This window comes from Daktulosphaira vitifoliae, unplaced genomic scaffold (genome assembly GCF_025091365.1).
Source record: "Daktulosphaira vitifoliae isolate Bord-2020 unplaced genomic scaffold, ASM2509136v1 Scaffold_4, whole genome shotgun sequence".
In the NCBI taxonomy this organism is placed as follows: Eukaryota; Metazoa; Arthropoda; class Insecta; order Hemiptera; family Phylloxeridae; genus Daktulosphaira; species Daktulosphaira vitifoliae.
Genome location: NW_026099575.1, coordinates 25,950,500 through 25,963,453, shown reverse-complemented (window position 1 = coordinate 25,963,453; position 12,954 = coordinate 25,950,500). Strand labels below are relative to the sequence as shown.

The window sequence follows — 12,954 nt, the reverse complement described above, 5'->3', positions numbered from 1 at the left end:
ATGTTTATATAACATCATGAAATGAAATTTTTTTGAGTTAATTATCAATAAAATAAAGAAACTTAAAAAGTGATTTGGTTAATTGACATAGAATTTATAAAATATATTTAAAACTAAATAACTCAAATATCTTTATTCACTTTAATATTATTCCAATTGAGATCAATTAATTTAGGGTCATCGTCATGTACACGTTTGATGCTATCATCAGGATCGGTTTGGTTTGGAGGTTCGGGTGGATAAACTTTTGGTTGTGTTGCTTTAGTTATACCATCCCATCCTAATCCAACAGGCTGACCTTTATTTAATAATGAAGCATGATATTGATCTTGGTTCATCATTGAATGAAATCCAAGAATAGCTAAAAAAATATTGATATTATTATACTACTTTTTTGCACTATGAATAACACTTTTAAAACAGAGTATTAATAAAAATGTTTTACAAAAAAATAAATAATTAGAAAATAATTTCATACAAAAAAAATGTTTTTGATTTTTTTTTTCTAAAAAACAGTTTAAAACTATATGAGCAAAATAATTAGATGATAATTTTTTTTTCTCTAATATAATATTGCTGTGGTTTAAGTTTTTTCAATAATTTAACTAATCTCTAGGATAAGTTATTTATCAAATATTGATCAATACCTTGATATTGATTTCATAACAAATATTGATTTCTAATACCTTATTTAGTTACTAATTTTAAAAAAATCTTATAATTGTATCTAGTACATAAATATAATAATAATACAAATTTTTCATTTAAAAATTATTTCTTAGAAAATTTTTTAATAATATTTAATATATTTAACAAATTCTACATATTTTAAATATAAAATGAAAAAAAAAATATTATAGCACTTCTCATTTATAATTCAAATGAATTATATACCATAATAGTAAGAAAAAATGATTGTCATCAAAACTTACCAGCCAAGTCAATTATTTCTTCCTGTGAAGCATTGTTTAAAGCATCTCCATATTCGTCATCAAGATCAATAGCAATTTTGTCATTATTATCAACATTGCCATTTGTTGTTTCTGGTGGAACCCACTGGAAAAATTAAAAATTAATTTGTATTTTATGTTTTTTAAAATACAAAATTTGAAAACTTGTATAAAATTTTACTTTTTTTCCTCTAACAGTTCCTGGAACATACGGTTTCATTTCAGGAAGATCAGGCGTTTCAAGAGCTTGCTTGTTAATATGCTCTATTAATTTTTTCCTATTCAATGGACCTGTAGCTTCTTTATTGCATTCATAGCTGCAACGTTCTGATGGTGGCAATAAATTATCCTAAAATAATTTAAAAATATCAAATGTACTATGAAATATTTTAATTAATCAATACACACATGGATGTTTGCAAATTTTTGATCTATATTATTACACTATAACATATGTCACACATACTACAGTCAAAATATTCACATTAAACAAATATTTGATTTTTTAAACATTAACAGTTATCTGGTGATGAATTAATAAAATTAAAATATAATTGGAAAATTTTGAAACTTAGTAAAAAGATCTTGTATGAAAAAATTTATTTATCATAGTACTTTAATAATTTTACATATCTAAGATTCTCAAAACATGAACTTTAAATTTAATATAGTAATAGTAAAATAAAACAATATTTTAAGCTTTTCTATATTTTAGAATACTCACATCGGGATCTACTTCTTTTGATAGAATATTGATCTCTTCTGGTGATAACTGCGACAATAATTGTTCAACATCGAGCTCTTCATATTCACTGAGATTCTTTCCATAAAGCTTGGCTGGTACAGTAGTCATTGTGGTGGTTTTTTTCGTTGTTGTCTACAAGCACAAAGTACATAAATTGTATTAAACTGGGTGAACGTTTTGATTTAGTTCATATTATCAAACACACATAATGCAAGGAATTGTAATATAAATACTGATTTGTGGTTTGGTTTGAAATGGCACAGGTAATAAAAGGAAATCGTACAACGTTCGTTAAAAAAGTAGGGTCCACACCCTATTCAGATAAAAAGAAAATCAATACTGCCGGTAGTATACAATATTTAAATGACTCAACAGCTGTAGTTATAGTTAAGGTCGTATTAGACTAGATAAAACCACACTAGTTCTTAGAAAAATATTTATAATATAACGACAGACAAAATGTATCGATGGCAATTGACGAATTGGTAACAAATATAATTCTTAGCGAATCTACTAGAGCACCAGGCAAATAATCTAAACACAGATTAACCACTGACTGGAAGTACATAAAATCCTGGAAGTGGAAATTGTTATCAAATGACATCATTCAATAACTGAGAAAGGCGTATGATGGTAGTCTGTGGAGGGTGTATGGAGGTGACGACCATGATAGTAATAGTAGAGGGGAGTTATGCTAGTAAACAACAATAAAAATAATGGTAATACGTGTGTAATCAAACCAGTAGCGGGCACTAACGTTTTTTGTTGTTACTTTTGCAAATTATCAATAGCCACTGTTACACGTATCTAAAATATAGCACAGATAGTGTATAGTATCGAAAACAATTCAAATTGATATCATGTTCTTTGACCTCTATAAAAATTTAATTGTTAACCCTACAGACATAGTTAAATTAGCAATTAAGTATTGTTTAAGACATTCCGATTTTTGAGATCTATGCTATAGCAGGTTATGATTGTATTTTTGCTAACGAATAAAGAGCATTTCACTGAAAATGTCCAATTTTTCAATGTATATAAAATTGTTAAATTAATTTTGAGTACATAATAACAGATTCTGTTTCAACATTTTTCTATGACCCCACAACTTTATGTTTAAAAAACAAGTTTATTTTTTTTTTTTAGAGAAATAATTTCCCTAAAACAAAATAGGAAACTACAATGATTGAAAAAGTGCATAATTTTTACCTTTTGTGATCTATACAGAAGGTTATTTTAGTTTTTCTTTAAACATAATTTAACATCAGTAGCGTAGCTAGGAGAGAGTTGAGGGGTCCGAGCACTCCCATTGATAGCAATATTTATTAGTAATGGGAAATATCGAATAGTAACTATCGAACTATTCGATAGTTTATGCTAAAAATAAACTATTCGGTTGTATAAAAATAATCCGAATAATTATTTGATAGTTTAAAATATTCGAAAATGCCCATCACTAATATTTATTATATTAGACAGAATATTTATCTCTAACATTAAGAGAGAGCAAAAAAAAAAAATGTTCAAAGTATGGAATTTTGTAGATATTTTTACAATGGACCTTTCATTATGAAATCGTGGCTACATTATGATTAACATTATTAATAAATAAATTACTGTTTTATGTTATATTTAACATAATAATATGAAAATATTGGATAAATCTGTTGTTACCCAAAGCTAAAAAATTCTAATAGAGTTTAATCAACTAGTATTTCCAATTAAATTAAGGTAAGATCATATAAGGAATAATTATCTTTCGATCAGGCCATCTTAAATAATAAACTATTAATAAAATTACTATTTGGCGTATTTGTTAATACTAGATTGAATAAAAAAAGTAGGTCTACATTACTTATAAAAATGTCAAATTTTTTTTTAAATAACGTTTATAAGCTATTTACTTTTTAAATTTTTTTTTTTTATTACTTATTAGGTATATAATTATCTACTTTTACAAAATTATAAAAAAATATATAAAATATTCTAGTTTAATCTATAATAATTTGTCACATAAGATTAATTTATTTGGTATAATTGTCTACGTTATGATAAAAAAATATATTTTTTCAAAAAATTGCAAATTACGAAAGTATAAACCAATCTATAATATGAGATATAAATGTTTATACTAATGACAAAGTTTACATTTCTGAATTAGATAAAATGTAAAATCTATTTTATATTCACACATCATTTTTAGTCAATTAACTTGACAAAAAATATAATTTAGTAAACATTACAAGAATTTTGTTGTTTTTGTGGAAGATACTAGTTAGTAGTTAGCTCTATAAATAATAAAAATATAACTTCATTTCTGATTAACAATAACTGAACTTATTATGCATAGCATCTGGATTGTATTCAAACAATATTATATTTTGGCAACTAAACTTTGATGTAATAATGAAAATAATTGTGTAACTTAATTACATAGTTGCTCATACTTACATATCTACCGTTATGGAACGATTGAAATAAAGAAGTTATGATTCATGAAGCACATAATGTTATGAAATACGAAATAATACCATAGAGATGAGTTTTAAATATCACTAGAAGTACAAATGAAAATAATGTTACAAATTTATGTCAAATATTGTATTTAACTGATTTATCTTCGACAAAAAATTCTTTCAAATCCAATTATTAGAGAAACAACGTATTTTTAAATTATCTACATTGATCTACTTTCTAATCAAGCGTAACTCATTATATACTATTGATAAAAAAGAAAAACATAACGTCAAGGTTAAAAGAAGACCAGCGAAAGCAAACGTATATTTTGTTCATACATAACAACATAGCAAAGAATAAATATTATAGGTTAATTTTAACTACGCATACTGTTAATTTTTCTACAATTTAATAAAAAATAATTTTACCACCACAAGAGAAAATTCAAAACATATATTTTTTATCTAAGTTTAATAAAAGCTGATTACAATGATTAATAATTTTTTACATGCTTAGTTATCTTTTAGTAATTATCCGTTTCATTGTAATCATTTGGATCTATATAAATTATATATTATTCATTATTTTTAAAACTCATCAACCTAAACAACAAATTATAACTTATAAAGTATTGTTGTACTATAAGTACCTAGTTTTATACTAAATTTATTTTAGTCCAAATATTATTTTAAAACTATATTGAACATTTAAAATCTAAAACAATGAACAAAGAAAGTAAAAATAGGTTTTGACAAAAAGAAAATTTTATAAATGTGAGCACGTGGTTGGAGTGAAATCTTATTAAATATAACGAGTTCCTAAAACTATTTTTTAAAATAGAAGTATTAGAAACTACATTAGTACTGTATAAAATAAGCAAAGAAAAATGACAGTAGCTACTTTTTTTTATATAACATTAATAGTAAACAAAAAAGTCATTTTTTCACGAAATTTAAAAGAAAATTGAAATGAAAATTATAATTTAAGTTGAATATCAAACTAGTTACTGAGTTATTTAATACAAATTCATAACAATCAGATGGAAATTTGATTAGACGAGAACAAATGGTATATAATAAATAATATGCGTCAGAATAAAATCATTAGTATTTCCTATGTATTCTATTCTTTCATTGTTGTGCTGTTTAAGTTTATATATATAATATTATGAAAACTTCTGAGAACGCCATAAAATCAGAACTCACGCGTCAAAATACAGAGTTATAAACAATTAATAATTATAAAAAATTCCACGTAAAAGAGTTTTGCGAACTTAGGTATTGATGTTCATAATGTTTATACATTAGAAGTTTTTTTTAACTAATAACTTAATTAATCTTATTGTTAGAAACTTGTGAGTTATCTGTGTAACGTTTAAGTTTTTGCAGGAGCGTTCATTGGCTTTCAAAAAAATAATTTTATAAATTACAAGTAATTAATATTGCAGCATTACAAAAATTAATCAAAAACTATTCATGGATAAATGATAATAACTTTTACTATAATAAGTTATACTGATACTTTATTAGTATATTCAAGCAGTGAAAATGTTGTTATTGTGCCCCATATTTAGACAATGAACGATTATTATTAAAAATTCTAGAAACTTATAAAACCACATTAATTTTTTCATGTACGAGCATCTCCAAAACAGGTTTCAGCTTTCATTATGACATTATTACTATGAACCAATATAGGTTGTTATTTGACATTTTTTGTCTTTAACAATTTTCGTAATCTATTTTTCTATAAATGCATTAAACTCTCTTGCTCCTTTAACAAATGCGTCTTCTACCAAAACTTTAATCCATTGTTAGTAAACTTTTACATAGAGGTCTAGTTATTTATGTTAAATGTAATATTATATCTAACTATTTATAGTAAAATACGGTATAAATTCTTAAAAAATCTGATTATTGTCTATATTAGGTACTTTACTATTGTTAAATTATTTTTTTGTAAAATAATCAAATGGAAATCAATTTTAATTTGTTCCTATGATAATTTAATTTAATTTATATTGATTAAACAAAATACTTAAGAAACTTTAAATTTTAATCCTAAAAATAAACATTTATAAATAAAAAAACAAGGTGTTCGTTCAAATAATACAAAAAACTTGTTACTTTTGTAAACGTATTTTATGTGTATTTATTTTTTACTAGGGTTTTATTTTGTTAATATGTTTTATTAAATACAATCTAATCAATTTGTTAGCTACTTATTTGCAATCTCTTCTTAAGAATAGATTTTATTTATCACAAATTTTAACAATTTTTGCTTAAATTATACTAAAGAAAACAGATAATAAAACTAAAAATACTATCTCGAACATCTTTTCGAACGTTAAATACTTTTTAATAAATAGTCCTTAATTACTTTGAATATTTTAGGGAACACAATAATTGTGTTTTGTCATATAACTATTTACCTACAAATGTACAACTGTTATAACCTTGGGAAATAAAGAAAACCACAGTAAACAAATTATGAAAAATTGTAAAATCAAACTAATAAATAAATAATTTTTTTCTTCAAAATTCAATAATAAAATTCTTTAAATCAAACAAAAATACTGAACATTTTTAAAAGAATATTTAAATACATATAAAATGTTAGTATAAATATTAACTTACCAATGAAATTGTGATTTTGGAATTGAAAATTTCGTTAATAATATTATATCATAATAGCGTGCTTACTACAACTAAATTTCTGACGTTATTCGCTCAAATAAAGTAATGTCTAGTTAAACTGCTACTAAGTAACTATTATATCCTAATGATACTGCTGGATAAAATGTATAGTGCCAGTACAACGTACACAGAAAAAATAATGTAATAGCACTTATATTTCTTTTTTTCTCACATCGCTAAACAAAAAAAAAACATAACAGGCAACAATAAACCCTATTGTTTAACTTAACTTAAGTATGGGATCCGGAAACCCTGTTATTTCCACAGAGTTTCTTTTCCTGTCACACAGATGGTCTATAGGGAACAATTTTCTTTGATGATTCTAAAAATGAACGCATCGAACTGAAACCGCGTATGATAATTATTTACTACACGTATTTAGACCGTATATGTAACTACTTCTTTAAATAATCCATTTACCTTGTCAATCTTTATCTTATTAAAATGACGACATGTTTACCTTGAGAACTACACTAAGTTATTTCAAATAATACTTGGTCAATTTTAAGCATATGTAGTCAAGGGGGAGCCATAGCATTTTACCCTCAAAATTAACATCATTTAGTCGGTATGTACTTAGCATTGATAATGGTAACATTGTTTCCGAAATACGTATCCGCGATTTCAGTAATTTTTTGTGGCTTTTAGTTTTTAAATTAATAATATTTTTAATATAGTTTTAATTTGATTTAACTTAAAAGTTATTTATAAATAATATATGTAGTGTTAATGTTGTTATTCTAATGGTTAGAATAACAATGATTTAATTAAATCGAGACAAACAATTTCATTACTGGAATTTAATTAGTTTATTACGAAAATTTTTTTCTTCTCCCTCACCTTTCATAATACTAGGGGTTGAACAACAGTATTTTGAACTGAAATTTGATACAATTTCCCACGTAATCGTTGATGACTAATTTTAGCTTCGATGCGAAGCTAAGAAGGTATTAATTTTACCATGCGTTTTTTTTTTGTGTCTGTTGCCCCTTTTTTTCAGCACTCACTGGACCGATTTTGATGAACAATATGTCAAAAGATCACAAATTGTATCTAGTTGAAGATATTATCCGTAAAAATTGAAAAAATTTCCCTCGTTCTCCGTAAATGGAGGAAATCTCCAAAAAAATTACTATGTGTTTTTCTTTTTGTGGCTGCGATTTATTTTTCTAACCCTCACTTAACCTACTTTTTTCAACGATATGTTAAATGATTACAATGCGTATTTAGTTGATGATATTATCCTCAAAAATTGAAAACAAATCCCTTAATTAAATAGTAACTTTACCATCTTATCCATACAAACTATTAAAATCATTAATTTCTAATATTTTAAAAGTATTTATTGTCAAATTAGATTTGATATAATAAAATTATTCAATTACAGAAGTAAATAATTTTACATTATAATTTGTTAATTTTTTAACTTGTTAATTTGTGTGTGCTACTATAACACTCCAAATTTTTTTGAAACATGTTGTTATATAAATCATAAATCTAAAAAAAATCATTCAAATTAATTTAGTTCTGCATATTTCAATTGTAGAATATTTTTAAACACCAAAAGTTAATTAGAAATGATTACTATGATTTTTATTTAAGTGATCTATTACGATAAAAATGCAAAAAAAATCGAGCTTTTCTGATAAATTTACCGTAAATAGTAATGATAAAATTTGCAGACTTCACATTAATCTTAATAATACTATTTTTAATATTTAATGATGTCAATTTCAAACTTGCAAGTTGAGCTAAAAGTTATGGCGATAAATTTATTTATTTATTACATAAACTTTCACATTAAAGGACAAAGAAAAGTAGGTTAAAAATGATTAATTCTAACATATTAAAAATCAAAATCAATAATAATTTGAAAACAATTAATTATAAAAATTATATATTATATTTTTAAATCTAAGAATTACTAATCTGTATATAATTAACAAAATAGAAGTTGATGTTGTTTTTGTAATTATCCACCAATTTCTTAAAATTAAACACTATCTACAGATTTGCTCGAAGCGTTTCTTATGATAGTGATTTTAATCATTGTCAGATTAAATTTATACTGACCGAACTGTGCCACGACCCCACTGTGCTGGGTTTTTATATTGTATATACAACCGTGTTGTTATTATACCTCACAAATTTATAATTGCTGACAGAATATGTGGTAGTTGAGATTTCTTAACGCGAGACCAGTGACATTTATAGTTATCATTAATATCCAAATAATTAAACGAAATAATAAGTCATAAGTGTCAGACCGCGGTGAAAGTTTAGTCATTCATTGGACAATATGTAGTATCCACCTTTGCTAACTATGGTGGTGTCTCAATACAATAAAAATTTTACTTTAAAAAAATCATGACTTTTACAATTGTGAGTTACACATAAAGAAAAACTACATTGAAATAATAAACAACGACTTTTGAAACAAAACACGAAGCTAGTAATAAAAAAAATTTTGCTGGCTCATAGTCTACATAAATAATTTTTTTTCAAGTAACAAGATTTATGCGCAGTCTTTTGATATGTCGAATTAATATATATTAAGTAAATAAAATTACGCTCATAAATCAATAAATTTATGAAAAACTCACAATTATTACTGTTAAATAGTAATTATAATTTGTTAATTGCTGTTAGTTTATGATAATACTGGGAGAGTCAGAACAAATTTTTCGGTTTGACGGTTTCGGTCAATATTTTGTTATTTAAATAATTATGCAGTTTAGTTGTTTAGAATATGTGTAATCCAAAACGCACATGTGTTTAAGTGATCCTATTTATTTAGTAAAAAAAAAAAAAAACCGTTGTAAATACTATGTTGTTATATCGACCGTTACATATCCGCTTTACGGACAATATACTATAATATGTTTAATGTATTATCATTCTCGTCCCACAACAAATGTTTTTATTATTGTCTCCATAGAAGTGTAATCCGATTGTTTTTTTATTTTGTTTGAATCCATTTTTCATCAGCCTTTGAACTGACCTCGAGTCACGCAAATTCAGTTTATTCTTCAATATTATAAATAACAAGTTGGTTCATCGTTCATTATTACGCATTTTATTAAATAAAAGTATTAACTCGGTTCAACATCCGATCGTATACGAAATTATTGTTCCATTCATGCCATTGACAGTGCCTGCGTAGCAACATGTCTATGAGTTTATTCTTTACATTACAAAGTGCGGTCACCTGTTTAGTATTTTACAAGTTAAAAGCATGTTGATTATTATCATTATCATATTAAATTAAACCTACAAGATGTTAACGTTCATTTAATTCTCGATCATGATTTATTTTTTTCCTTCAACTATTTAAAATTAAATTATTTTACATAATAATTTAACAATACTTCTCTTCTATACTATTTAATTTAACCTTCTTTAGACTTTTTTATTTCATTACTTTAGAACAGTATCCTATCTAGTAGTTCATTTATTACACGTATGTTAGTGCGGGTAATTGGAATATTACAACAAAGGAGCTGAGTTTATCGACCTTGTTGCTTACATTATTTAAGTCATCTCATATTTAAAAACATATAGTTTACTTTACAATACTTTTACACCAAAATGAAACTATTTAAACTTTATTATTTTTTCTTTAAAAATGGTGGCACTTAATTTACCAATAAAATTGGATTAGTTATGAGTGACCTAAGGGGTGTAGAGATAAATAAAGACCAATAGGTATATAATTGTATCATTTATTGACAATTTACAGAAAAACAATAAATAATTGTTTATCGCAATTTTAATCTCGTTGTAAAATCTCCATACCTTTAGTCGTAATATGACTTAAATAATGTTATTATAATATTATTTTTTTAAATTACTGTCTGGGTATTTATAGTTAGAACTTAATTATCATTGAGCCAGTGAAACTACGTTAGTAAAATATACGTGGAAAAAATGATTATCAAATAGAAAAAAATATGAGTAAATAAAATGTTTGGATAGGTATTGTAAACGATATTTAAATACAATTGGGGACACGAAGATCTAATAATGTCAGGCAGTTATTTAGCCAATAAACGTGTACAATCGGTTTAAAACGAACTATTTCTCTTTATTATTATCATCGAGGTGCGAGCGTGTGTCGTTTATATACTTTAAAAAATAATTGTATTCACCATATTATTTACGAACACTGAGTGATAATATAAACACATGTCTGTGCATATATACGAAGTTTTGGCATAGATTACCGGTAAACGGGATCTACGTCAACCATTGTCGGAGAACGAATACGTGGAGCCCGTCCAAATCGCTATAATTGGATAGTGTCGATGCAAAATAACTTTTTACACTGATGTGATATTTTTGTTCAACTCTTCCTTCAATAAATGTTATGTGCACGTGGAAATCATTTAATAACAAAACAAGTCATTAACACATTGTCTACTGTTATAAATTGAAAAAATTACACTTGTAATAATACCCCTCATAAAACAAGTGAAAATAATATCTAAGCTTAATTTTATAGTTTAAAACCCCTAAACTTTAAGTCTAGATGTCTAGTAGTTACTGGCCTATAAATCACTCTTGCGTTTAAACAAAATATTAATTTAATGTTTGATTTAAATGCACAGATACCAAATTAGGAAAATATAATTAATTAAATCGGTGATAAAGATGACTTTTAATCACGAAAAAAAATGATAACAATAAAAATTTTATTAAGACGAACTTGAAGTGTTTGTTTAACAAAATAGGCTGCGAAGAAATTAACAGATGAGTTTATGAAAAAGTCTTTAAATTAAAAATACTAACTGTAATGACACAAATAAACTTAAAAGGATGAAAGACTAAATTAAATAAAGCCAAACAAGAAACTATACCATTATTTTAATATATACCCTACTATGTTATGAAGTGTATGTGTATAGAACTACATTATTAGTGAAGACACATAACTTAAGTACATATAGAATATAAATATTAATCCACATATGGATAATAGAATTATGGAGATAAAATCAATATTATTAAATGTGATTTTTTTTTTATTTAACAAAATATTTGAGAAATGTTATATATTATTTATAAATAATAAAATATTAATTCTCTATCAAATAATATTATATAAGATTATTTAATTTATTTTTCATTACATTAGAAACCAATAGCTAACATAAAATTTTTGGTTTCAGAAACATTTAAAGAATTTATAAAGAATAATTTATGCTTTACATTTATAACCTGAAAATGTATTTATATTTAGCGTGTAATTGTATAGTTAAGTTAATAATGTATTAAGGTAAAATTGTTAAATTATTAAGATATTGTATTAAATGTCTTCATATAACGATTATCAGGCAAATATTTGAAATATATTTAATACAAGATGCCTGAAAATTATTTTTATGGTGGATAATTGCATAAATAATAAAAAAAATGTATATAAAAGGCAAACTTTAGTACGTTTTTCTTTAAAACGCGTAAAATATATACTTTATTAATCTTCTTCTAGAAAAGTAGTGATTTTTTTTTTTTATAAATTTTTTATCGTTTTTATAAAAACATATTTTTAATTTTTTTTCTGAAGCAATGCCCTTATTTTTTTGAAGTTTGTAAAAAATGTATTTTAAATTATACTCATTTGCACATATGTTATTTATTCATAAAAACAAATTTTTTTGTGGATTGTCAAACATAAATTACTTATATTTATGTGATTAAAGCCTATCTGTTAAAATTTAACCGATCAAATAAGTTAGTTTTGGATGTAAACCTTTTTCAATGAAAATAGGTTCAGTAAAAATCCATAATATAGCATCATAGAACTGTTATATTGTTGATTTAACTGGCTCATTTCTTTAACGGTTTTGTATCTGTATTATTTTTAACATGGGATACTTTTAGTTTACTGAGAAATCTATTTATCAAATCAACTGAAATTTAAAAATAACTAATTATCTTAAGTTCAGAATTTAAGTTTTAATTTCGTAGGAGCTGTTTAAAAACGTATTAAAACCAACAAGAAATCTGATTTTTAGGTGTATGGTCACTTTTTTAACCTTAGATTATAAAAACATTGCGTGATAATTCAATGATACGTAATTAAAATGAAAATTAAATTTGAAATCTT

General features: G+C 24.5%; 1 protein-coding gene across 10 annotated transcripts in view; it reads right to left on the bottom strand.

Moving 5' to 3' along the window:
* Nucleotides 1-12,954, bottom strand: part of LOC126905939 (tropomodulin) — a 31,786-nt gene that overhangs the window by 4,342 nt on the left and 14,490 nt on the right. For 7 of the 10 annotated variants that reach the window (XR_007704137.1, XR_007704138.1, XM_050686118.1 and 4 more), the window contains exons 2-5: nt 1,675-1,827; nt 1,132-1,299; nt 933-1,056; nt 141-361 (exon numbers count right to left, since the gene is read on the bottom strand). Coding sequence is in view for 8 of the 10 variants with exons in the window: in XM_050686118.1 (XP_050542075.1) it covers nt 141-361; nt 933-1,056; nt 1,132-1,299; nt 1,675-1,827 (666 nt within the window). In the remaining 2 variants the exon portion in view is untranslated. Of the gene's footprint in view, nt 1-140; nt 362-932; nt 1,057-1,131; nt 1,300-1,674; nt 1,828-1,900; nt 2,285-4,146; nt 4,272-6,788; nt 6,929-12,954 lie in introns of those variants that run through there. The other 3 variants (XM_050686123.1, XM_050686125.1, XM_050686122.1) reach the window with 3 other exon arrangements.